General features: G+C 36.9%; 1 protein-coding gene across 1 annotated transcript in view; it reads left to right on the forward strand.

The window, feature by feature from the left end:
* The first annotated feature begins 1,490 nt into the window (after positions 1-1,490).
* The window catches only part of cog6 (component of oligomeric golgi complex 6), a 46,150-nt gene continuing 21,720 nt past the window's right edge, over positions 1,491-25,920 (forward strand). Inside the window, exons 1-8 of the mRNA XM_084125384.1 lie at positions 1,491-1,944; positions 2,739-2,882; positions 4,705-4,776; positions 5,382-5,440; positions 17,794-17,905; positions 19,511-19,593; positions 19,701-19,771; positions 20,041-20,134. Of these exons, the coding sequence (XP_083981510.1) occupies positions 1,789-1,944; positions 2,739-2,882; positions 4,705-4,776; positions 5,382-5,440; positions 17,794-17,905; positions 19,511-19,593; positions 19,701-19,771; positions 20,041-20,134 (791 nt within the window). The 5' untranslated portion in view covers positions 1,491-1,788. The remainder of the gene's footprint in view (positions 1,945-2,738; positions 2,883-4,704; positions 4,777-5,381; positions 5,441-17,793; positions 17,906-19,510; positions 19,594-19,700; positions 19,772-20,040; positions 20,135-25,920) is intronic.

Raw genomic sequence — 25,920 nt, forward strand, 5'->3', positions numbered from 1 at the left:
GAAGAGTAAAAGAATTTAACCGGGGGTCATCTCGGCTACCCTCTCAATGCGGTGGTACGGCTCCTCTGTCTCTGTGGGGCGAGGCGTAGTTTTAACAGCTGGTGAAGTTTTATCATAGTTCAGGAGATAAACATCATAATCTTCCAACCAGGCTGGTGGCTGCACTCGCCGTTTTGGTCGTACATCAGCAGGCCTTGCTTCTCTACTTCTCTGATCAGAGGACATCTTTCATAATTCCAGAGCAATTGCACATCTGGCTCGAAGGACCATATTTTCTGGAGTACTTAATTTGTCTGGTTGTAATTGGTTGCAATAAATATGTCAAATCTGGATGAATGCAATAAGGACTCTGATGTTTCTTCTTCAACATTTATTCTCTACTATGGATAGGAATGAGTATACTTCTGACATACAAAATAGTAAATAACCGAACACAAGAATAATAGTAAATAACCATGCTGAAAATAGACAAATAACATTACAACCATAATAAGCAGTTACACATGCAATGTGATATATCTAGGATTAACTGTATAATTGCTATGTAGGCTTATTTATCATCATGTAAGGATCCTGTTCATCCCATCATTAGCGCCATTCAGGCTGCCTTTATGTAAACAACATGATGTGCATTTAAAGCCTAAATCCTAACACATTTATCTGTAAGTGTACAACTAAGCATATAACACTCATTGCAATGATGATAGACATGTAAACAGGTGTTGGAAACAATTATAGTACAGAGGAATACTAATTACTAGAATTGTCTGGATTGCGTACGTTGATCTGTATCGCGTTGGATAAGGATCTATGATGTTAATACTTTCAGTTCACGGTAAATTATCTTCCACTCAAACAGTAACAATACACATAACAATATAGAACATTGAAACTTGTTTTTAGCTGCATGCACAAATTCGGTTATACACTCTGTGGAGAAACTCATAGCTCCGCACTCGAAACTTCCTGATGCAAAACACCTACTTATTTCCTTTGGGAGGAGTTGTCTACAGGTGGTGCTAAAGCTCTGTTTGTTTAAGCTGTCAGTCAGAAAACTCGCCAATCACTGTATATTGTTATGTGCATGATGACAGTCTTTCATAACAAGTATAGTTGTCTATAATTACTACAGACAAATATATTTAAAATATAATAATAATAATTGGCTATTATTATTATTATTATAGGCCTATATCATTATAATAATACATAATGTAAAAATATATTTAAAAATATAATTTTGATTTTTTTTAATATTCATTTTATAAATACATTATGTTAAAATATCTTAAAATATTTCAAACATTATTGACCTTATTTATTAAGCTCTCCATGAAATCAAAAACGCAGACTTATCCATGCACATCATTTTTGTTCAGCCTATTTTTTTTATTCATTTGCCCAATCAAAATAACTCCCCCTCCCTCTTGCAGCGAAATGTCTTCTCTGATGACGTGTTTATTGACACGAGGGCGGGGCAACCTGTCACTCACATGATGATCCAATCAATTCCCGAAGGACAAAATCAAGTCCCGCCCGACATTTTTCTCTTGTTCAATAAGCCGTTTTACTCCGATACATCACATCTTTAACTTCCGTTTCATGCCGACTTTAAACATTTTCCTTCAATGACAACCTCAACAGACGAGAGTCTCATTTCTGGAGAAATTATTGTTCAGCACAAATGTCAAAAAGCACGACTTGGGACGCGGAACTAAAGCATTCAGGGCTTGTTGCAGTGGGACGTTTTTCTGGTTACTCAAAACAGCTTCCTGGAGGTTGACGTGGATGTTGATGATGGCAGAGACTAAAGCAGAGCTGTCAACTGATGCTTCAAGCCTTCACATCTCTAACAGCAGCGGGAATGTGTCCTCCTCGCAGACCAACAACCCTCTGTCCAGAAAACTCAACAAGATCCTGGAGACCAGGCTGGATAATGACAAGGTCTGTGAGTGACGGTCAGCTCGCATTAGCTAACTTATTAGCCTCGCAGTGCACCTGTCACTACTCTACAAGAATGATTAATTATAAAACTTCTGTGTCATATTAATGTTATATTAAATAACATACTCCTTTTCCTTAAAATAAATAGCCATGATGCATTCTTGGTTTAAACAGAGATAATAAAGCTGAACAAAGATAGCATCAAAAGTACCAACATTTCAGTAAGGTGGTGTAACTTACTCTATGTGAAATACTTTACCATGTTATAACATGGTAAAACTATGGTACTTGAAAGTAAAATATACTGACATTCATGTACTATGGTATTTAAAAATAAATTAATACTTGTATTAAGCAAGGACACATTAAATTGATCTAAAGTGACAGCAAACATTACTTCATTGTTACAAACTTTCTATTAATCAATGAATTACAATATACTGAAATAGAAAACACAATTACTGATTTTACTGTATTTTAATTGAAGAAATGCAGCCTTGGGGAGCATAAGAGACTGCTTTCAAAAACATAAAAAAAAATCTTGCCCAATCCAAACTTTGAAACTATTTCATACCAAAAGACCATTGCATTTCCATACCATCACTACTGTAACGTTACTGTACTGCACTGCCACAGTATATTTGAAGAAAGTTTGCAGTACAGATTAGACATAGCCTATTGCTTTGACACTTGATCTTCATGTCGTATGGGTTGTAGGCAGGATGCAGTTGATAAACAATCAGCAATGAAGGTCCTGTTGTCACATTTATTTTCTGTATTTTCTGTATTTCTAGGAGATGCTGGAAGCGTTGAAATCCCTCTCCGTGTTTTTCACTGAGAACAGTCTGCGAACCAGGAGGAACCTGCGGGGAGACATCGAGAGACGCAGCCTGTCCATCAATGAAGAGTTTGTACGGATATTTAAAGAAGTGACGGAGGTAAATTCACAGGCAGAGCAGAGTAGAGCATAAGCAGTTGGAAGCTCATTATATGTTTATAGGTACAGAAATATATACACCATATATATATATATATATATATATATATATATTGTTTTAGTCTGAGCTGCCTCAAAGAAAATGGTTGTCAACCATTTATTTGAGGCAGCTCAGACTAAAACAATCCAAAACTATTACATTACATAAGCTGCCTGTGGTGCTTTTTTATGATCTGCCATCTCACAGTGTACATTATATTTTAAAGGGGTCATGATTTTTTTTAAATTATTTTAATATGTTTCTTGAGGTTTACTTATAATGTTTTTAAGTTTTTTGCACAAAAAACAAATAGATATTTGGAAAAAACGATTATTTTCAACCCTCAACCATCTCTGTCTGAAATTATCCATTTTTAAGACGCGGCTCCTTTAAGGCTCGTCAGTAAACGTCCACTGTTATGACTGGCTAACTTCACTGCATAGGACATTGTATCAGCGCCCACTCGCTATTGCACGCGAGCAAGTGTTTTTAAGAGTCATTTACTTACGGTTTGTGATGCAGCTGCTGTCAGATCCAATGAAATTGACTGCTTCAATCATCTGTCAACAAAAGTTTATTTGTGAACTCTCCGTTACACTGTGCCACCTGAACAAACATATAATCCTCAGGCACGATCCATTACACCATTAAAAATAAACCATCCACTCGTTCCTAACGCTGGGATCCTTCGGGAGTCTCTACAGAAATGAGCAAATGGGCTGTTTAAACTGGACGGGTCAAAGCGAACGTTCCTTTACTCTTCCATTTACTCTTCCATTTACTCTTCCATTTGTCCTGTTGTTGGCAGACTGAAGTGCGTGAAGTATGTCAGAAACTGAACGCGCATCTATTCTGCATACTGTATCCAGTGATTATAATTGGTTCTATTCGCCTTTGATGCAACGCGGTGCTCGCATCCGGTGTAGGCAAACGTCAGCTCTATGATGCGATGATTTAATTATTCGTCAGTGTTGCTCTGGAGGCAGGCATATGCCCATATTTGCCCGTGTGAAGTCACAGATCCTGCAATATCAAAACAAGCTTTTCGAGCTTGATTAAATACATGCTTTATAATGACGAGGATGTTTTAAGCTATGAAACTTGCAGGATGTTTTGACTTATATGTCAAAAGATCAAGGCAAATTTGATTTTCATGACCCCTTTTAAATTCTAATGTATATTTATGCGTTTTACTTAAAGATTTCACAAAAAAAAAAAAAAAAAAAAAAAAAAAAAATATATATATATATATATATATATATATAGAAGTTAATTCAGCAAGGAATCAAAAGTGATCAAAAGTGACACTTAAGACTTTTACATTGTAAAAAAACCCAAAAAAAAAACACTATTTCAGGATAAAAAATCCATGGTTTCCACAAAAGTATGAAGCAGCACAACTGTTTCAACATTGTTAATGATAAGAAATGTTTCTTGAGCATCAACTTATAATATTAGAATGATTCATGAAGGATCATGTGACACTGAAGACTGGAGGATTTAAAAAAGTTGCTTTGGGATACTAAATTTTTACATTTAAAAAAAAAAAAAAAAAAAAGATTTTACAATATATTAAAATATATTAAAATAGAAAAGTTACTTTAAATTGAAATAATATTTCACAATATTACTGTTTTCAAATGTTGCTGTTCTTCTTATAAATTCTTATGGATAAGAGCTTCTGATTAAATGTAAATGTGATTTACACAATAAACTTTGCTTCATGTGCACATAAGCTGTAGGACTCTTCTTCAGAGATCTTAAGTGTGTCTTTCTGCTTCAGGAACTAGAGAGCGTTCATGAAGATGTTCAGGCCATGAGCTCCTGCTGTGAAGAAATGACCAACAGGTTAAAGGTAATCATGCATGTTTGCTTTCAGATAGTTACAATCATCATCTGACTTTTGTTGCTTTATATCAATATCTATTGGCTTTTGAGGTCATCTATATACCAGTGTACTCCAGAACGTTCACAAAATAAAAGTTTAAAGTCAATAATTTTATCACTTAAAACTCATCTTTGATCACCAAAATTACATATAACGTTATTTCCTTGAAAAAAAATGTCTTCATGCCTTAAAATATCTTATATCTAAATCTACACCCTTGCCTCATTTAGTATATTCAGTTCTATGAATATTTAAATTAGCCCCGCCTCCACTCACTCACACCACTCTTTGATCTGATTGGTTACAAGGTGACGTCAGATTTAAAACCGTGTCTTTTTCACTGCAGTTTTAAGGATAAAATACTCAGCAATGGTGTTGACTTGTGAATTTGCACATGATTTGTATTAAAGCATATTAAAAACACCACATAGACAATATAAACAACATTAAAATTTTGATTTTCAACACGGGGACTTTAAAAGCAATTTCAAGAAGATATTATAATCTGCAAAGTTGAAGGACCAATATGCTTTTTCCCCATAACCCAGCTCTCATGTTCTGTTTGTCAACAGGCAGCCAAAGAACAAACCCAGGACTTGATTGTGAAAACCAACAAACTTCAAGGAGAGAAGTGAGTCTGATATAATGCTCTGCAGTGTTTGACTGATATGAGGTTTTAAATAGCTGGAGAGCTGGCTTTCACGGTGGCATATATTGAAGCAATATCAAAAGAAAAAAAGTGGCGATACAATAAAACATCCCAGTGGCACTAAATATCATATGGAGCCTGTGGTGTAACAACATATTGTGTCACAATAAATCGCAATGCAAATATGCAACATGTATCATGGATCATGACAAAATGTATTGTGTATTGTTCACACAAAATTAAAATTTAGACAGATTTCCTTGAGCATCAAATATGGTAATGGACAGACGTTTAAGCGTCCATGTTTATTAATTATTATTAATAAAATAAAATAAAAAAGCATTATATAATATATACAACTTTTTAAACCGAGGTCCTGACTCTCTGTGGTCATTAAAAATCCCAGGATGTCCTTCAAAAAAGATTAGGGATGTGACCCCAGCATCCTGGTCAGATTTGCCCCTTGGCCTCTGTCCATCATGGCCTCCTAATCATCCCCATACACTGACTGGCTTCATCACTGTCTCTTCTCCACCAATAAGCTGGTATAGTGGGTCGTTCTGGCGCACTATGGCTGCCGGCGGGTCATCCAGGTGGATGCTGCACATCGGTGGTGGTTGAGGAGATTCCCTCCTTCTATTTAAAGCGCTTTGAGTGCAGAGAAAAGCGCTATATAAATGTAACAAATTAATGTTTCTTTAGTAATTCCATGTCTAAGAAAAGGATTCATTAAACTCAAAGTGGGAAAGTTATTGTCCCTCAGACTTAGAACATGGTAAAACTGATTTTCACTTTAAGTATGCCTGGTGTTTAGGGAAATGTCATGTATTATAATTCGCAAATAATATAATTTGCATATAGGGGTTGGCGACATACTGGGTCGACCTGATTAACCGGTAGAAATGTGTCGGTTGTCTGTTTCTCAGCGCTGTCTGAGAGACGCACTCAAATGAAGCCGCTGCTTATAAAGCACTTGAGAATTGAACTAAATGCTTTTTGTCGACTAATTGGGCTTGAGCGGTTAAATACACATACTTATGTGTTAAAGTGACCATGTCTTTGCAAGTAAACGCAGTCATTTATGTCTTAAGGTGAGACACTACAGGTGAATAGGGTAACATTTTTAATTAGCAGATATCACTATGAAACTTTCCCAGTTGATTACCTACATTAAGATGAGAAAAATATATATATTACAAATTTTCTGTAATTTAATGTTTAAATATGCAAATTAGGCAATATCTAATAAAATATGCGCTAATTTGCATATATTTTAAAAAACGAAATCTGAGTATAAAGCCAGGTTAAAAAAAATTTTTTCATTGTGTTCACATATTAGATGGGAAAAAAATTACAGAGGGATTTATGGATATCTACTTTTGTTATCCTGTAAATCAGAATATACTGTCAATAGCCTTAAAAAATATATATTTTCGCCATGTTTTTTGGAATAAAATGTTATATAAATCAGGCTAGGAATAATATATTTACAAATCCCTCTGTAAATGTCTTCATAATATAACTAGATACAAGACTGGAAAGTTTGGTGTATATCGGTGCTACTGAAGTGGAGATTTCAGACTTGGAGTATGAGAGAAAAGTCATTTTGAGAAAACGGGCTTTTAAAGATTTATCATCAGCCAATGAGATTGCGCATTCAGCCCTTTTACTTTCACGATTGGTTGCTGATAAAAAGGAAATGACCATATTCGGATCTGACAGCATTGTACAGCAGAGAGAGAGAGCTTTCCAGCGGTGTGTGTGATGACTGTGCGACAGCGATCGCGGAGCAGCGGGAGGATTAAGAACGCCAACTTTTGCTGAATTTATGAGAAATCTACAGACAAAGTGTAGTAAAATAAAGACCTAAATGTGTATTTCGGACTTTTTTTCACCACAAGTCTGAAAGAAGACATGTTATTGAAGACAAATATCCAAAAATCTCAAAATTTACCAGTAAAAAAAACAATGTTTTTGCCTGCCGTGTCTCGCCTTAAGTGAACGTAAACAGATGAGAGAGAAAACGCACGAGTACATTGCATCCGTGCAGTCAGTAGAAGACACTTTCTACCGTTGCTATTTTTTCTGTTTCTATGCACTGACGTTTGCTCCTAAATGTTCTGTAATTTAATTTTACTCTTGTTTTTGTAATTATTGAATATCCAGCACTCCTACCAGAACCACAGTGTTCCTGGTAAACATCAGAAAGTTGGACTATTCTTAGCAGCACGGCAGCCTTTCAGAGCAGATGACGACAAGACTGCGGTGTTACACCAGTCTCATTTCCATTTATACATCAGAGAAATCTGAAAAAGTGTGCACATGTTCACCGCTGAGCACTGTGATGTCCATCTTTTGATGAGGTCAATGAATCATTCATCGTCTTCTGCTGGAAAGTTTAATCCCTGCTATAGTGCAGTTTTGCATTTCCAATTAATATTCCCTTTATCTGTTTTGCTGCTTGCTTTGAATGGAACTGATTACAAGCTTAGCCGCTGATAACAAGACAATACGATACTCTAAAGTTAATAATGACACGGAGAGAAGAGGATTCTGGTATATGCGACTGTGTTCCTTGTTGACTTGATTGGTCGAACCAAATCCTATCAGGGAATTTGGCTCTTGGTCTGAGACTCAAGGTGAAGGCACAGAATGATAAATCGAGGCTCTAGATTCAGCGTATCTTGTACTACCTGCGACCCCACAGATCAGGTTTATGGCCCTCACTGGTGAAATGTGCTTGTTTATGGCCATTGAGAGACTGCCAGTGAAAGTCATTTGTGTGGAATTGATTGAAGAGAGGGCTGACGGTGCATTGAGTCTGCTGGGCTTTCGGTGTGCCGTGTGGTGGACCAATGAGAAGCGAAGAGAGAGAAACAGATAGCAGTGAGGTACTTTGCTGTCGGCTTTCCATGGGCAGCGTGTACATGTCCGTTGGTGCAGAGCTGAGTGTGTGTTTTCTGTTCAGTCTCTATCGGAGCTGAGCGGAAGGCTTATGCAGGGGATTGTGGGATTGACAGTGGAGAGTTTAGAATTGTCAACTACATTCAGTTGTGACATTTGCTATGAGGCAATGATTTGGGTTACACTTTATTTTAAGGTGTCATTGTTACAGTGTAATTATATATTTAAGTATTGAGTAATATTAATTAACTACATGTACTTACTATAGGGTTAGGGTAGGATTAGGGTTTGGTTGAGGGTTAGTTGCATGTAATTATGCATAATCTACTGGTATTACTATGGTAAGTACATGTAAAATATGTAACAAGGACACTGTGAAATAAAGTGTTACCGTGATTTGTATTATGTTTATTTGCTAATAGTGTTACAGATTCTGGAGGATTTAGTCCTAAGCACATTCTTACATATTGCTACTTTTAATTTGATTTTAAAATACTCTACAAGCAACTCACAATTGATTCCAGTTAAGTTTGGCATTAACACACACACACACACACGTTTGTGATCTAAGATTTTTTGTTTTTGAAAGACAATTGCATTTATTTGATCAAAAATACAGTAAAATCATTGTGAAATATTATTAAAATTTAAAAGAGCTGGTTTCTATTTGAATATATTTTAAAATATAATTTATTCCTGTGATGACAAAGCTAAATTTTCAGCATCATTACTCCAGTCTTCAGTGTCACATGATCCTTCAGAAATCAGCCTAATATGATGATTTGATGATTTTTTTCAGGATTCTTTGATAAGTAGAAAGTTTAAAAGAAAAGCATTTACAGAATAATTTCTCTATATATTTATTTTGAGAATTTATAGAACAGAAATCATTTGTCTTTACTGTCCCTTTTAATACATTTATTGTGTCCTTGCTATTTAAAAGTAGTAACTTCTTTAACTTTAAATAAAATCGTACAGGCTCAAACTTTTGAACGTTTTGAACGTGTATATAAACTATTAATATAGCACGGAATGAAATATAAGTATATTTATAGTTGACAAGTTTATTCATCTCTTCATTTTTTTTTTTTTTCTGTTGAGTTTACCACAATCCACATTGTGGATTGAATTCTATGTGAGGGGAAAACTGTGATGCTGTCTGGTGTTGGAAGTCAACATAACTTTTGGAACAAACTTCACGCCAGGCACGGGCTTATGATGTCTCAGTAGGTTGGGAACTCATTAGGCTTTGGAAAAGAGGCGCAGACTTCAATGAGGATGGGGAACATTGTGAAGACGGAATAAGATCTTTTGATTAAGAGATGAACTGACTGAGAGATGGAAGTTCAGAGGTTTGTGTGATTAAACGAGTCTGAGATTGGAAGAGGAAATAATCCTGTTGTTTTAGAAGCGAGAGTCCACCGTATCTCTGACCTTGTGGAACGGCCCTTGATTTTGGCACCAAAGGAGATGCTGACAGCTGTGATGGACAGCTGGCGTCTCCACGCTCTGCTGCCATCAACCCTGTACTCGTCCGGCAGGAGAGTTTGTCTAAATCCACAGTGTGCCACACAAAGACAGACAAGTGAGAGAGAAGAGATGGAGTGGAGAGGGAGATGGAGAAAGAGACATTGATGAAACTATAATGAGGTTATTTTTCTGGAATGTATTGTAATAAAATGCTGTCAGGAAATATTTGTCCAGGCCAATAAAAATGCTTAGTGTTCGTTCCATGCAATTTCGTGAGGTTTCAAATTCATTCAGTTTAAAGGGGACATGTCACTTAAAACAAGATACCCTTTCCTCTTTTTTGTTTGGTATACTGAGTGGTATTTCTTACATAGGTACGCTTTGGACAAAATACAATGGACCTTTTTGCTCACGAAATTTCACCGAAAATTTGTTAATGTTAAGGGTCAGTTAGAAAATGGTCGTGAAAACTAAATTATGACTACCATTAAGTTGACTTTAGGGGACAAAAATAAAATGCAGAACTGTAGAATGTGTCCACTTTACACCTATTTAATATACGTTTTGCTGCATCGTCCCATATGGAGTCACATTGGGTATTCTATACAGTGTCCTTCCACATTGTGTTGTCCTGGTGTTCTGTTGAGACACTGCCTGTCTCAGTGACATTTTCATCAGCCAGATGGGATTGTGTCTGCTTATCCAGCTGCTTTTTAACCTTGCCTGATCGTGTCTGTCCCCAGAGGGACAGCTGTGCAACGGACAGGTCAGGACATGGCTTGTCATGCTTCCAAAGAGGACAGAAAGCAGGATCTCAAATATTAATACTCAGCTGCTGGTGTTCAGCTTTCTCAGTCTGGAGTTCATCTTGCTGGATGATCTTTCTGTCACTGATATTGAGCGAGAAAAATTGTGTGGCCGAAATACCTGCAACAGTAGTTGATTTATACAAAATGCATTCATTTATTAATTTTCATAGCTTCATTTAACTGATTGATTGATGTAGAGGCTCAAGTTTTTGAGAGGCTTGATCAATTACTGAAGTTTTTATTCTTTACTCCAGAACGCTTTCTGCATATAAACTACAGCGTGATTCCGGACGAGCCCCCAATTTTTCACTTCTTAAACCTCTAGACTCTCTGTGGTGTAACATGATGTTTTTTCCCCTTCTGTATCAAAGATGTTGAAAGCACTTTGATGTCAGTGGAAAAGTCTGAGCACTGTTTCATTTGAAACTGAGAATGAATGCAAATGCCACTTTGCGACAGCACTGAAAGCTCCAACATAAAAGACCAAGGACAGTCAAACAGACCACGACCTGGCAGCATTGTTTTTCCACAACCTTCATTATATCAACTCAACTCCCTCTCATTATATATTCCTCATATCAGTGAAGCTTTAGTTGGTGTTGAGAGACCTTTTCATTAAGAGGCAAGAAGTGAGTGTCATTCTGAAGGCTGTAGCCCGTCACCTGTCTGAAGTCTGATGTGAGGTGATGCCTCTTGCATCCAACACTCATTACAGAAGATCAGCCACAGATAGTTTAGTATGTTATGACATCTCTGTGAAATAATGCCGTAAACCTGTGTTTCTCAACCGGTTTTGCTTCAGGACCCTAATTTTACACTTAGACGTCGTGTCAACCCAACACAATTTTTACAAAAGTAAAAATAGACACAAATGTCCTTAAAGTCAAACAGAAATATTTTTTGATGTTTGCTACATTTACTGATAATTTGGTGGTTTCTCTTGGCAGCTAATAATTCATGGCACACGATACATGACCCCCCCAATCCCAAACTAATTTTTATCCCTCGGAATGCAATTATTATTATTTTTTTTTGCTGAGAACTGATGATTGTCCAACCAGTGTAATTTTGAGATGTGCTCAGCACCTTTTCTGATGGATTGTCAATAGATAGGAAAGTGTAACTGACATACTGTAACATTCAGACCATTTTTGATTGGTCTAAACCATGTTATTGTTGTTCTGGTTTCTGAAGGGTCCTTCGATAAACTGTATTTTCAAGTTTGATGGCTCTTTCTCTGGTAGTGATATTTGATGTAAGTGGAGGCTTGCTGTGAAAATCCTGATATCCAGAAGGGTCCGTTATCTTATTGTGCTAATTAAGCTGGGACCTTATTACCCACCCACACAAATGTTCTCCGTCTTTCATACACCCCCATGCACATAGCAAGTTAAAGAAAGTCAATAAGTAGGCAAGCCTGCTGCTTTTGTGTTCTGGACTTCTGTTTTTGTAGGTTGAGGCATTGATTAATGTCTTCACCACTCATTTCTGTAATATGTTGCGCTTGATAATCAGTATATTTGATTGGAGGAGGTGTTAGTCAGAGGAACATTATATTGAAACTTATGTTTCAGTTAAGGATGCACCGATATGAGAATTTTGGCCGATACCGATAACCGATGATTCTTTATATTTGAATGCCGATAACCGATATATTGGCCGATAAACCTAAAATCCAAATTTTTATATCATTTTTGAGAGCCTGATACAAAAACAAAAGTCTCACCATTAAAAGCCATGTCCCAAACACACAATTATGATTTTCTCGTTATAGTTTTATGTAGCCGATATGACAGAGCCTTGTGCTGCTCATGTTGCACATATCCGTATTTTCCTTTTTTGAAGTGATTTCAATCATATTTCAAGCAATTCAAAACCATCATGTTGATCAGTGCGCATCTGAAGAGTCTCAGCTGAAGGAAATAATACATTATTTATCAGCTTTAATATATCTGCCAAATTTTCTTACTGGGCCGATAACGATAACATTAAGAATGAACCGATATTGGCCGATACCGATATGGTGGCCGATATATCGTGCATCCCTAGTTTGTTATATTTAAGCGTCACACCACTACGCTTGGCTCGCATTCTCTGGTGTGTAGCCTATACATGCATCTGTGTGTACATGTGGGGGAGGGGTGCGATTTTCGAATAATACCCAGCAATCTGCGAATATAATTTTTGCTTAAAAAAAAAAAAAAAATATATATATATATATATTAGTTGTGTGTTTAAAAAAGTGAGTAAAGCTCAAAATCCTTAATAATTTTTATTTCAATACACGCAAATGCATTGGAAACATTGCACATTCTATTCGAAATCAAAACATGAAGAAAATTGTATCAAATTTGTTATTACTTTATAGAAAGTGAAGAAAAGAGAATATTAGGCTGTTCAAAAAATAGCAGTGTCTGCATTTTTCTTTACAAAGTCAAACATTTACTGTATAAACTGAACAATGCTTGAAGATTTAGCTTTCTTGTGGATCACTAAACTAATATTTAGTTGTATAACCACGGTTTCTGAGAACTGCTTCACATCTGTGTTGCATGGAGTCGACCAGCTTCTGGCACCTGTGAACAGGTATTCCAGCCCAGGACGATTGCACTACAGACCACAGTCCTCTGCATTTCTTGTTTTTTTTTGCCTCAAAAACAGCATTTTTGATGTCACCCCACACGTTTTCTATTGGATTAAGGTCTGAGAATTGTGCTGGCCACTCCGTACAGTAATTTTAATCTTGTTGGTCTGGAACCAAGATGCTGCTCTCTTACTGGTGTGTTTGGGGTCGTTGTCTTGTTGAAACGCCCATTTCAAGGGCATTTCCTCTTTGGCACATGACCTCTTTAAGTATTTTTATGTACTCAAACTGATCCATGATCCGTTGTATGTGATAGGCCCAACACCGTAGAATGAGAAACATCCCCGTATCATGATGCTTGTACCACTATGCTTCACAGTCTTCACAGTGTACTGTGGCTTGAATTCAGTGTTTGGGGGTCGTCTGACAAACCGTCTGCGCCCCCTAGACCCAAAAAGAACAATCTTGCTTTCATCAGTCCACAAAATATTGCGCCATTTCTCTTTAGGCCAGTCAATGTGTTCTTTGGCAAATCGTACCCTCTTCAGCACATGTCGTTTTTTCAACAGTGGGACTTTGCGGGGGCTTCTTGCCGATAGCTTGGCTTCACATAGGCGTCTTCTAATTGTGCCAGTACTCACAGGTAACTTTAGATCTTCTTTGATCACCCTGGAGCGGATCATTGGCTGAGTCTTTGCCATTTTGACTATTCTTCGATCCATTCGAATGGTAGTTTTTTCATTTTCTTCCACGTCTTTCTGGTTTTGGTTGCCATTTTAAAGCATTTGATATCATTTAAGCTGAGCAGCCTATCATTTCTGCACCTCTTTATATGTTTTCCCCTCTCCAATCAATTTTTTAATGAAAGTGCGCTGAACAATGTCTGGAACGGCCCATTTTACCCTGATTTTCAGAGAGAAATGCACTATAACCACAATGTACAGTACAGTACTGCCTTCGTCCTTAAATAAGGGCCACTTGTTTGACAGTTGAATAACACGGAATGAATAACCTCACTAATTGAACTCCACCCTGCTATTATTTTGAACACGCGCCTTTCAATTAATGATTCAATTACACTAAATCAGCAGCATGCATGTCATGACTGTTGGGTCTGTTGTTTTACTATTACTCTGCTACACCTACTAGTAAATGATTTGCCATGTAGAAATATAAGTTCGACCAAAAACAGTGATTGATCCGGTTAGTGATGTTGGACTGGATTATTTTGAACACAACTGTATATGTAATGTAGTTGGTGCTGTAGAGCACAGGTGTCAAACTCAGTTCCTGGAGGGCCACAGCCCTACAGAGTTTTGTTCCAACCCTGCTTCAACACACACACACACCTGCAGTTTTCAAATAAGCCTGAAGGCCTTGATTAGCTGATCAGGTGAGTTTAATTAGGGTTGAAGCTAAACTCTGCAGGGCTGTGGCAGTTTGACACCCCTGCTGTAGAGAATAGAGAACCGTAATTGTGCGGTTACGAGCACTGAGCTTTACAGACTGCGCTTAGGTATTCCATGTGACTGTGCTTTTTAGATATTTTTAGACTTTGCTTGACTCGAAGTGAAAATTGTGTCATGGTCTCACACTTTTTTCAGTGCACTTTCTTTTCTCTTCTTCTCTGACGTCTTATAGTTCTGGAGTGATCTTGTGGAACCGGCAAGTTCTCATGAGGAGGTCCAGAGGATGATTGACGAAACACACTCCATCACAGTGTGGTGTCTGATGTGAAGTCAGCCATGCTCATCTGAGCATAAATGCACAAAACTTGCCGTCTGTGGATCTGTTAGTACAATTTTTACTGTTACACTCCAGTGAACGTAGTGTGATTTTGTAGTCTTAAAGGATTAGTTCCCCCAGAAATGAAAATTGTCTTTGTTTACTCCACACCATATGACCTTTTTTCTGACAAGAAACGCAAAAAGAGGAAGTTTTAAGAATGCACTAGTCAGTTTTTAATGCAGTAATAAAAGTTTAGTGCTATAAAAACATCAAAAATAAGGGTGCTCCAATCAGGATTTTTGGGGTTGATCACTGATTAGCGGTCACTGGAAGCAGCATTGACCGATACGATCACCGTTACCGATCACCAAAGTAAATTATACTATTCTTATCGACAACAATGCATTTTAAGTATAAAAAAATAAGTGATGAGAAAGTCATGAATTGACAACTTTTTATTTATTGGAAAGCAACATGTGCAACATATTCCATTCCTTCTTTTAGTATTTATTAGGAACATCTTAGAGCTTGACAACTGAAATAAAAATAAAGCTTAATAGAAAGATTAAAGCGGTGAAATGTTCCATTAAGCCAGATGCCTGAAATTCCAGTTTTCTTTCCAGCAAGCTTGCCTCTGTCTTTGAGTTGTAATTTACATCTTCTCTGACATTTACGATGTCACACACACACACACACACACACACACACACACACACACACACACACACACACACACACACACACACACACACACCCACCCTGAAGAGGTAAACCTTGGGTGGCGGGGAATTACTGCCATTTAATACATCTTTGACATGTTCTCATTGTTCAAATTTTCCAGGTCGGATATCTTTCCCCTGGCCTAAAGCAAATGCCAAATACTTCTTTGAAACCTGGAAACATGGAATATGATCCCAAAGCAAGTCCACACGACTAGACACATCCCCTGAATGCTTACATGCTTCCTTTGGCATGTTAAACACTGTTACAAGCACATAGCCATGGGGAGAGTTAAGGTAACATTATGTACTAAACTGGGGGAACATCTGGTGTGCGACATCTCGATTTTAGATTGTGAACGCGCTACAGTGCAGTTCACAACATACTGTACAACGTTCACATCACGTTTACCAATGAAGCGGTTGGGTTACGCTCATGTGACATTACAGTTCTTGGCCATAATGAAATTGCATTATTTGCATGCCTTTTAAAGCCTTGCCAGATTATTTGCATGCTGTTCTGACATAAGCTTTTTTGTCACACACTTTCTGCGAGTACTGAACTGTTCTCTTTCACATCTTATTGCGCTTAAACCGTCGAATACACACAAGGTTTACATAAACACAGTCATTTACATCTTAAGTGCAGGTAAACCGTTCGGATGCGTGTCAGTATATTATGATACACGTGTATCAGTATATCAGATCCGTGCATTCGATTTTAAAGTGACGGCAGCCTAATAAACCAACTGCAGTCTGTCAAAAATGTTAATCAAACAACAAAATACAAAAAGAAAATCACTTACTGATCTTGACTAAATAGCTTAAGTAGCTTTAATAAATAAATCAGTGTATATTCGCTCTTAAAAAAGGGTTGTTTCAACCCATGTTTGGGTCAAATATGGACAAATCCAACCGTTCATATTTGACCCAAACATGGGTTGAAACAACCCAGCATTTTTTAGAGTGTTTAATTCATACAGTCTATGTAGCGTTTCATTTTAACATTTGTTAATTCAGTTTCTGACTTGAATGCTACTCCTACTATAGCTGAAAAAAGTAAAGCACTGTTTATTTCATTTGTATCTTTTATTGTATTTGTCATTTTATTTGTAATTTGCATGCTTGTTCATATTTTTAATAAATCCACCCCTAGTATGATTTGAACTTGCCCTCAGGCTAAACAGTTTTTGCTAATTGCTAATGAAATAGGCCTAAGGGTTCCTTTACCACCATGTTATTGTAAAACACATTACACTGAAACATCTTAGCTATAGTTGTTGGGGGAAAAATGACACTTGATTTCTATTGGCTAGGCTCGTCAAATTTATTGTCTCTCTTTTTCATTCTCTCTTTGCATTTTCTGACATTAGTCAGAAAATTAGACATTATACAGACCTCAGTCAGGGTAGAGACACTGTAAAGGATAGTTGTACAGTCTGTCCAGTAGATTGTACATTTTTTTTTAACTTTGCTGTTGATCATTCGGCTGAAAATATGTCATTTAAAAAATGTGGTATTTATGGTATTTACCCTGAGTAATTTAGTTTGACATGTTTATTCAGTGTTAATATGGTCTATGTACAAACTGAATCCATGGTCTGAGTGCTGGTAGGCTTTACTGGTGAGAGGAAAGCAGAGAAATGAAAGAGGGCTGAATCAGCAGCGAGTTGCTCTCTGAGGACAACGGTTGTCATGACGGCTATTGTTCTTATGTCATACTTTATAGATGTTCTTGTTCAAATAATGTCGCCTCAAGCCCTTTTTCCCAGTGCTACTTTACAGTGATCTTTTCTGAAAAAGGAATGGATGAAAGACTGATGCTATGTTTGTTTCAAAAGTATAAATGTGGGTTGTGTTTCTGACAAGAGTGTGACTGCCATCTAGTGTTGGCTCAGGGACATTGCTTTGGATTGAATTTTCTGTGAGTATGTCAATGTGAAACAAATGCAAATATGTCTTGTCCAAATGAAAATCTCTCTCTCTCTCTATCTCTCTCTCTCTCTCTCTCTCTCTCTCTCTCTCTCTCTCTCTCTCTCTCTCTCTCTCGATATATTTGTATGACTGCTGAAATCAGTGAATTGTTATTCAAAGTTCAATGGCATTTCCTTCTGTCTTCAGTCACCGGCTGGAGGTTCGAGCTCAGGTGGCCCAGGCATTCCTGTTAAAGTTCCAGCTGTCCAGCGCTGAGATGGCAACGTTACGCTCCGCACGAGATGGACCCATCACAGAGGTGACCTCATGTTATCTACTTGAAACTGCTTGTCAAATTTCTTTTGAGTATTCTTTTGAGCCTTTGAACCGCGAGATGGCAGATTGGCAGCATTATTTTCATCTTGAATAATAATTATGAACCATTTTGGGGGTAACGCATTACAAGTAATGTGAGTTAGGCTGTGTAATCGGATTACTTTTTTAAAGTAACTAGTAAAGTAACGCATACAAAATATCTGAGTTACTTTTTCAATTAAGTAATGCAAGTTACTTTGTTTTCTCATGTATTGACTGACAGCTCTCCATGTTGAGAGAAATCATGAGTAAGTGCAGAGGCGTTGTGTGTGAACATGATGATTATAGTAGATCTTTTCTAGACTAATGTGAACATGCATTTACTCATCTCACTTGCACAAAAACACTTTCAGTATTCCTCAAAATGAATAAAAACATGCAGACTCAGAATATCACTCAAACCTGCAATAATTAAATGTTAAATAACACAGATATACTTTATTTAATCTCACTTTGTTAACCAATGTCTCTGCTGCTGACCTTTGACAATCCAATTCAACCATACGAATAAACAAAAATGACTAGATAAACATCACATTTGTGTTTCATGTTTTATTTTTTATTGGAAAAGTAAGTGTTGCACTTTCTTCTCCTGTGTCTTATTCTTCTGTAAACAGCAGCAGCTGAAATGTTTGTTTGAGCGGCGCCCTCTACTGGAGAGGTGTGAATGTGCATTTCCTTCAGCCTGAGGCTTATTCAGTTCAATTTTGTTTTTGTTTATTATTTTATTTTATTTTAAAAAACCTCACTTTGTTATTAAGGTGAGAAAAAGTAATGTAAAAGTAACGTGTAACATTACTTCCCATAAAAAGTTACTAAGTAACACTTTTTAGTAGGGCTGCACGATATTGAAGAAAAATGCGAAATGCGATAACTCATTAAATAATGCAATATTCGATATGCGATACGATAATGCTTAAAGTGTGTAAAATAAACTTAAATTATCTTTAAAATATATTTAAAATTACATAACCTACATACGTGTTTCACATTATTTTTGTGACAAGAAAACACAAACTGAATAATCAAATGTAAAAATAAAACACTACTTAGTTTTCACTGTATGAATTAAATATATACTGATTCTTATTAAAGCTACAAAAGTTTTTCAGCCAAGTGAGTGATTTTCTCTGTCTTTTGTTCATATCGCGATATATACATTTGCGATATTTTGATATATTGTGCAGCCCTACTTTTTTAGGGAGTAATGCATTACATTTTAAAGTACTTTTTTATGCATTACTTTTCACTGACTGTAAATGCAATAATTATAATAATCAAGCTAATGCATTTAATTTATTTAGTTTTTTTTTAACATCCCATTTAACAAAACATGCAGAACAGACAGATGAAATTTCCTAGAAGTGAGCTGGCAGGAGAAGTCTACAAACATTTCTCAACTCAATCTTCCAATTTTTCTCAACTAAATTGTTACACGATCTTCTCAGATGAAACTCTCAGATGAAACCATGTCTTGCAGACTAACTGAAAAATAAATGTAGACCGAATCAGCTGTAATAGTGTAGTGAACTCTGTCTTTACTGTGCAGGACTTCTTCAGAGCTCTGAACCATGTGAAGAACATCCATGAAGACGTGAAGGTCCTATTGAGGACCAACCAGCAAACGGCAGGGTGAGAGACAGTAGAATAAAACAGACTTAGAAAAAAACAAAAAAACCTGGAAAATGACTTGCTCTTTTCCATGTAGATGTTCAGTGATATCTGTGCTTTAACTGCAGGCTGGAGATCATGGAGCAGATGGCGGTGTTACAGGAGACGGCATATGAGCAGCTCTATCGCTGGGCTCAGAGTGAGTGAGACACACACACACACACACACACACACACACACACACACAGCAGAGGCCAGAGAGAAGTTTCTGGAATATAAGCACAGCTGCTACTGCCAGAGAATTTGGAACAGAACATTGCATATAGAACGACTTATGCCGCTCCTGTTTTACATTCATGATGAATTTAATAATTCAGTACTATATTATAGTTACGTAATATACATGAAGTAATTAATGCGGCTTAGTGTTGTAGGATGCCTCATAGATGATTGTGTGTCTGTCTGTAGATGAGTGCAGAGGGTTGACTCAGGAATCATGTGATATTTCTCCCGTGTTGAGTCAGGCTATGGAGTCTCTCCAGGATCGGCCTGTTCTTTATAAGTGAGTTCTTCTGTCGCTCACACATGCACTTCAACACAGTCATCTAGTGCCTGTAGAGCACAACAATGCACGTCCTTTCTCAGCAGTGGTGTTTTACACGCACATTTTCTCTGTAGGCTTTTTAAAACATTGTTTAATAAAGTGTTCAGAGGCATGGGTTCAAGCCAGCCAGCTCTGAGGGAGAATTACGACTTCACAAATATTGATCTGAAGCAATATAGTATGTGAAATTGGATAAAAGATGAAGGTACAAGGTTGTCTGTTTAAGTTGTTTGAGATTTGTTCAAATATATAAGTAGAAGTGTAGAGAGGCCAACTCGGTGACATTGCCCTGTCAAGCCAGTAAAAATTCAATAAAAAAATGACATATGAATCACATTACTTTTTAAAATCTTTTTAATTTGTGGTGAGTACTATTCAAAAGTTGGAACACATTTATTTTATGTTTTTGTCTCTTCTGCTCACCATTTATTTAGGTAAAAAGTAAAAACAGTAATATTGTGAAATATTAGTACAATTTAAAATAACTGTTTTCTATTTGAATATATTGTTAAATGTAATTTATTCCTGTGATCAAAGCTGAATTTTCAGCATCATTACGCCAGTCTTCAGTGTCACATGATCCTTCATTCTAATATGCCAATTTGCAGCTCAAGAAACATTTCTTATTATTATCAATATTGAAAACTGTTGTGCTGCTTCATATTTTTGTTGAAGCCCTGATACATTTATTTGTTTAGGATTCTTTGATAAACAGAAAGTTTAAAACAACAGCATTTATTTAAAATAGAATTTTCTTCTAGAATTTGTCTGATCATTTTAATGTGTCCTTGCAGGAATTTTTTTTTATTTCTTTAAAAAAAAATACTGAATCTGACATATCTTACTGAATCTGAACTTTACATAATATATAATATTAACAATTTAAAAACTAAATGTACTGTACAAAAATATATTAGGGGCAAATTTGCTATTAATTAAACTTGTTTTAAAATTGTTATTAATTAATGTAAAACATTATACATTAATTTATTAAAAACTCGCACATCTGTTATGTTTCTTGTTTGTGTACTTTTTTTTAATATATATATACAGTACTGTGCAAAAGTCTTAGGCATGTTAATATCCCCCCCCCCCCAAAAAAAGCCTAAGACTTTTGCACAGTACTGTATATATAATTTTGTGGTAGATAAAAGTGATGCATTTGCCTAACTATGGTACAGACTGTCTTGTAGAGGTGGGACAGAGAGTGTACATGCGATTATGTAAGATTTAATATCGATACTGTAAACAGAACAGTTGTTCCCCATACCTGTGAGCAACAGGGAAAACCAGACTGCAATTCCCTCATATACCACAAGGTGTCAGTCTCTCACATCCTTATGGAAGCAGTTTCCTGTGTTTACTGTACCTTCCTCCAACTGTCAGTACATTATCAATGTTCAGACTTCCGTAAAAGAAAACAACCTTCAAGATTGATTAGTGGGTTTGAGTTCATGAGCCATATCAATACGATACAACAACTTGGTTTGCATGAATGAACGCAGCCAGAAAAATGACATATTTCTACCGTGTAAATAAACTCTCCTCAGAATGTTTTGATTTCAGTTGAATTACATAACATATTTTTGGTAAAACCCACACAGGTTGTAGATATTATTCATACTCTTACTATTACTCATACTTAGGGCTAGTCATTTGAGAAAACTCCTTACCGTAAGTGCTAAACATCAGCACGTCCCACACCGATTGTGCTACGACAATGAATGAAACCTCATATTTCGTATAGAAGAGGTAATTAGATACATAATCAACCAGAACCATATCTAGAGATCACAGAGAATGACTTATGGGTGGGCTTTTTTGACTTGGGCCAGCAACCACCCAGAACACCCTATCAACAACTCCATGACAACCAGCAAAAACAGTCTACGGTCATTTTGACTATTTTTGAGCTCAGGTTCCCAGACTTGTCAGCCAAACCCTTTTGACTTAAATATTTATTTGAAGAATCGCTGAGATTTAACAACATATTCACATGTCCACGGTTATCTGATGTCAGTTAATGGTTATGAAAATGGCTCATATTGCTACTGCCAAGATGAGGCTTATTCTTGTGTTACGCAGCACGTTTGATCTTCTGCAAGAACCAATCAGGTCCATTCTTGTTACGCAGCACGTTTGAGCTTTTGCAAGAACCAATGAGGTTCATTCTTGTTACGTAGCACGTTTGAGCTTTTGCAAGAACCAATCAGGTCCATTCTTGTGTTACGCAGCACGTTTGAGCTTTTGCAAGAACCAATGATGTTCATTCTCGTGTTACGCAGCACGTTTGAGCTTTTGCAAGAACCAATGAGGTTCATTCTTGTGTTACGCAGCACGTTTGAGCTTTTGCAAGAACCAATGATGTTCATTCTCGTGTTACGCAGCACGTTTGAGCTTTTGCAAGAACCAATGAGGTTCATTCTCGTGTTACGCAGCTCGTTTGAGCTTTTGCAAGAACCAATGAGGTTCATTCTTGTGTTACGCAGCACGTTTGAGCTTTTGCAAGAACCAATGATGTTCATTCTCGTGTTACGCAGCACGTTTGAGCTTTTGCAAGAACCAATGAGGTTCATTCTCGTGTTACGCAGCTCGTTTGAGCTTTTGCAAGAACCAATGAGGTTCATTCTCGTGTGTTACGCCGCACGTTTGAGCTTCCGCAAGAACCAATGATGTTCATTCTCGTGTTACGCAGCTCGTTTGAGCTTTTGCAAGAACCAATGAGGTTCATTCTTGTTACGCAGCACGTTTGAGCTTTTGCAAGAACCAATCAGGTCCATTCTTGTGTTACGCAGCACGTTTGAGCTTTAGCAAGAACCAATGAGGTTCATTCTCGTGTTACGCAGCTCGTTTGAGCTTTTGCAAGAACCAATGAGGTTCATTCTCGTGTTACGCAGCACGTTTGAGCTTTTGCAAGAACCAATGAGGTTCATTCTCGTGTTACGCAGCTCGTTTGAGCTTTTGCAAGAACCAATGAGGTTCATTCTCGTGTGTTACGCCGCACGTTTGAGCTTCCGCAAGAACCAATGATGTTCATTCTCGTGTTACGCAGCACGTTTGAGCTTTTGCAAGAACCAATGATGTTCATTCTCGTGTTACACAGCACGTTTGAGCTTCCGCAAGAACCAATGAGATTCATTCTCGTGTTACACAGCACGTTTGAGCTTCTGCAAGAACCAGGGGTGTGGAGTAACGAATGACAAATACTCGCGTTACTGTAATTAAGTAGAAATTTTTTCAGAAATTTTTATTTTTTGAGTAGTTTAAAAATTGTGTAATTTTACTTCTACTTGAGTACATTTAAAGTGATGTATCTGTACTTTTACTCCGCTATTTTCCTTCCGTTTGTGGTCGTTACTCGTTACATGTTTGTTTTAATTTTATTTTTATCCATCAACGTGATTGGATCGAGTAATCAGTCTCGTGACTGTCATCAAATCAAATTAAGCATAGACAACCGCCTATTCTGCTGTTACTCGTGACTGCTGTGTGGAAGTGCATTCTTCAGGCATCAATTCAATCCAGATATCAGCGTCTTCTTCTTCCTGATATTTATATAGGCTTGCCTATCTACAGGGCCTAACATTTGGTGTGAGGTTGGGGGTATTGCGTAACAGTGTTAACTCCCTCAAGTGACGAGTTCATAATGCGGTGAATTCCCGCTCCCATTTACTTCACAATCACATATAGAGAGACGCGTTCTGTGCACTGCTGCGTCTCGCGCTCGTCATGCAGCCAGATTCAGTATGCAGTGCACCTTATGAACCATGCCGTTAACTTGAACTGCATTTCTGTCAGTGCTTGACTACAGCTCGTTAATAAACAACGTTTTTTGATTGATCCATTTCATACAATCCGTCTTCATTTGGCAAGTGTATGTACACGTTCTTACGCGTCAAGCAAGTACAGTTGTGCTTCTATTTATGTTCGCAGATCAATGTTTATATGTGAACAAAAGCCTAAATTCAATCTGTTCATCATAGAAAATCTATCGAGTCTCTTCAGAAAATTTGGACTAAACCACTCAAATCATTTGGTTTAGTTTTATGATTTCTTTTATGAGGATGGAGGACCAGACATCTCTCTGTTTTGAAGATGAACAAAAGTCTTACGGGTTTGGAACGATGGGTGACTAATTGATGACAATTTTTTAAAAAAAATTCATGAACTAACCCTTTAAGAAAACTTGTTTCCATTGTGGTCTTTAATATTGCAAAAACCACATTCCTAGCAATGGATTTAATGACATGCTATTGCAGCACAAGCACAACTTTACAATCAATTACCACAACATATTTATTGAATATTTATTGAATATTTATTGAAAAGATTTCTGGTACAGGATATACAATCCTCTATTCCAGACTCTAAAAACACAAACAAAACATGAAATACTTTGCCAGGTAAATACATACATCAAAATTACAATACAAATTCATTAAGACATCCTATCTTTTTTTCTATAAAACTTAACCAACACTATTTGTTAAACAATTAATATCCATAGGTAACTTATTACGCTCCTGTACTGTGTGTTCAAACAGCCTCTGCCCATATATGGTCTTGCAACGACACAGATTAAGATGCATAAGACTTTGTCTACTATTGAAACAATGTTTTACATTAACCCTTGAGAAATATGCATTCAAATAAACCAGGGCCCTATTGGTAATACTTATATGTACTAGTTTTAGCTTCAGGTAAGCTGCTCTTCTTTCAGTTGGCAACCAGCCAAGCTGTCGAAAAGGGTTATCATCCACATTAGTAAAACAGTTAATTCCTACTACTAATCTAATCAATTTATTTAGAGATTTTTGCAACTTTCCCATCCTCATACTAGATAAATTAGACATCCAAGAATTACAGGCATACTCAAAATAGCATTGCACTAAGCCTGAATCAAGCAATTTTAAATATTCTTTATCCAAAAAAACTAACACATCTTGGGATTTACCTTGCCTAAATCTTTCAAAGCCATGCTTGCACCACTTAAATTGTCAAAAATGCAACCTAGATAATTAACTGAAGTTCTATTTGATATTACACAGTCGCCGACTTGACTACCAACTCAGCAACTTTATGGAATTTGAATTAGAAAAAAAAGAGTATTCTGTTTTACTCAGAATCAGATGTATAGTAATAGAAGTTTGTTTTCAGACAGCTAAAGTGTTCTACTAGTCCCCTTATCTGAAACCAAAAGAGCAGAATCATCAGCATATACAAATAAGTTACAATCACAAACAGCTTGCATATGATTTCTATATAAAAAACAAAAGAGGGCCAAGTACACGACCCTGAGGGACTCATTATTTACAAGCTTCCCCTCAGAAAGGATCCCTCCAACTTCTACCCTCTGAACTCTCCCTGTTAGATAAGAAGCCAACCATGCACTCGAGAAACACTTAAAGTCTCCCTGTGGTGAAAATCAAGTTTTTAATGTTGTTTATATGTCTATGTGGTTTTTAAAAATTTGCTTTAAGCAAAATTCATTTTTCCATGTGCAAATTCATAAATCAACACCTTTGCTGAGTATTTTCTCCTTAAACTTGGAACATGGTTTGTGTAACATTAGCAACTCACTATTAGCTGTTTGACAACATAGTCAAGCAAAAGGCTAATCATATTAATTACCGTTATGTGTCCGACATTGTAAAGAGCGATATCATTGTGCAGCGTTTACCTCAGTAAGTTGACCGAGTGGATCTCTGAGCTGACATGAGTGAGTGGAGGCGGGGCTAATTAGC

This window comes from Abramis brama, assembly GCF_963993115.1.
Source record: "Abramis brama genome assembly, chromosome: 10".
Taxonomy (NCBI): domain Eukaryota; kingdom Metazoa; phylum Chordata; class Actinopteri; order Cypriniformes; family Leuciscidae; genus Abramis; species Abramis brama.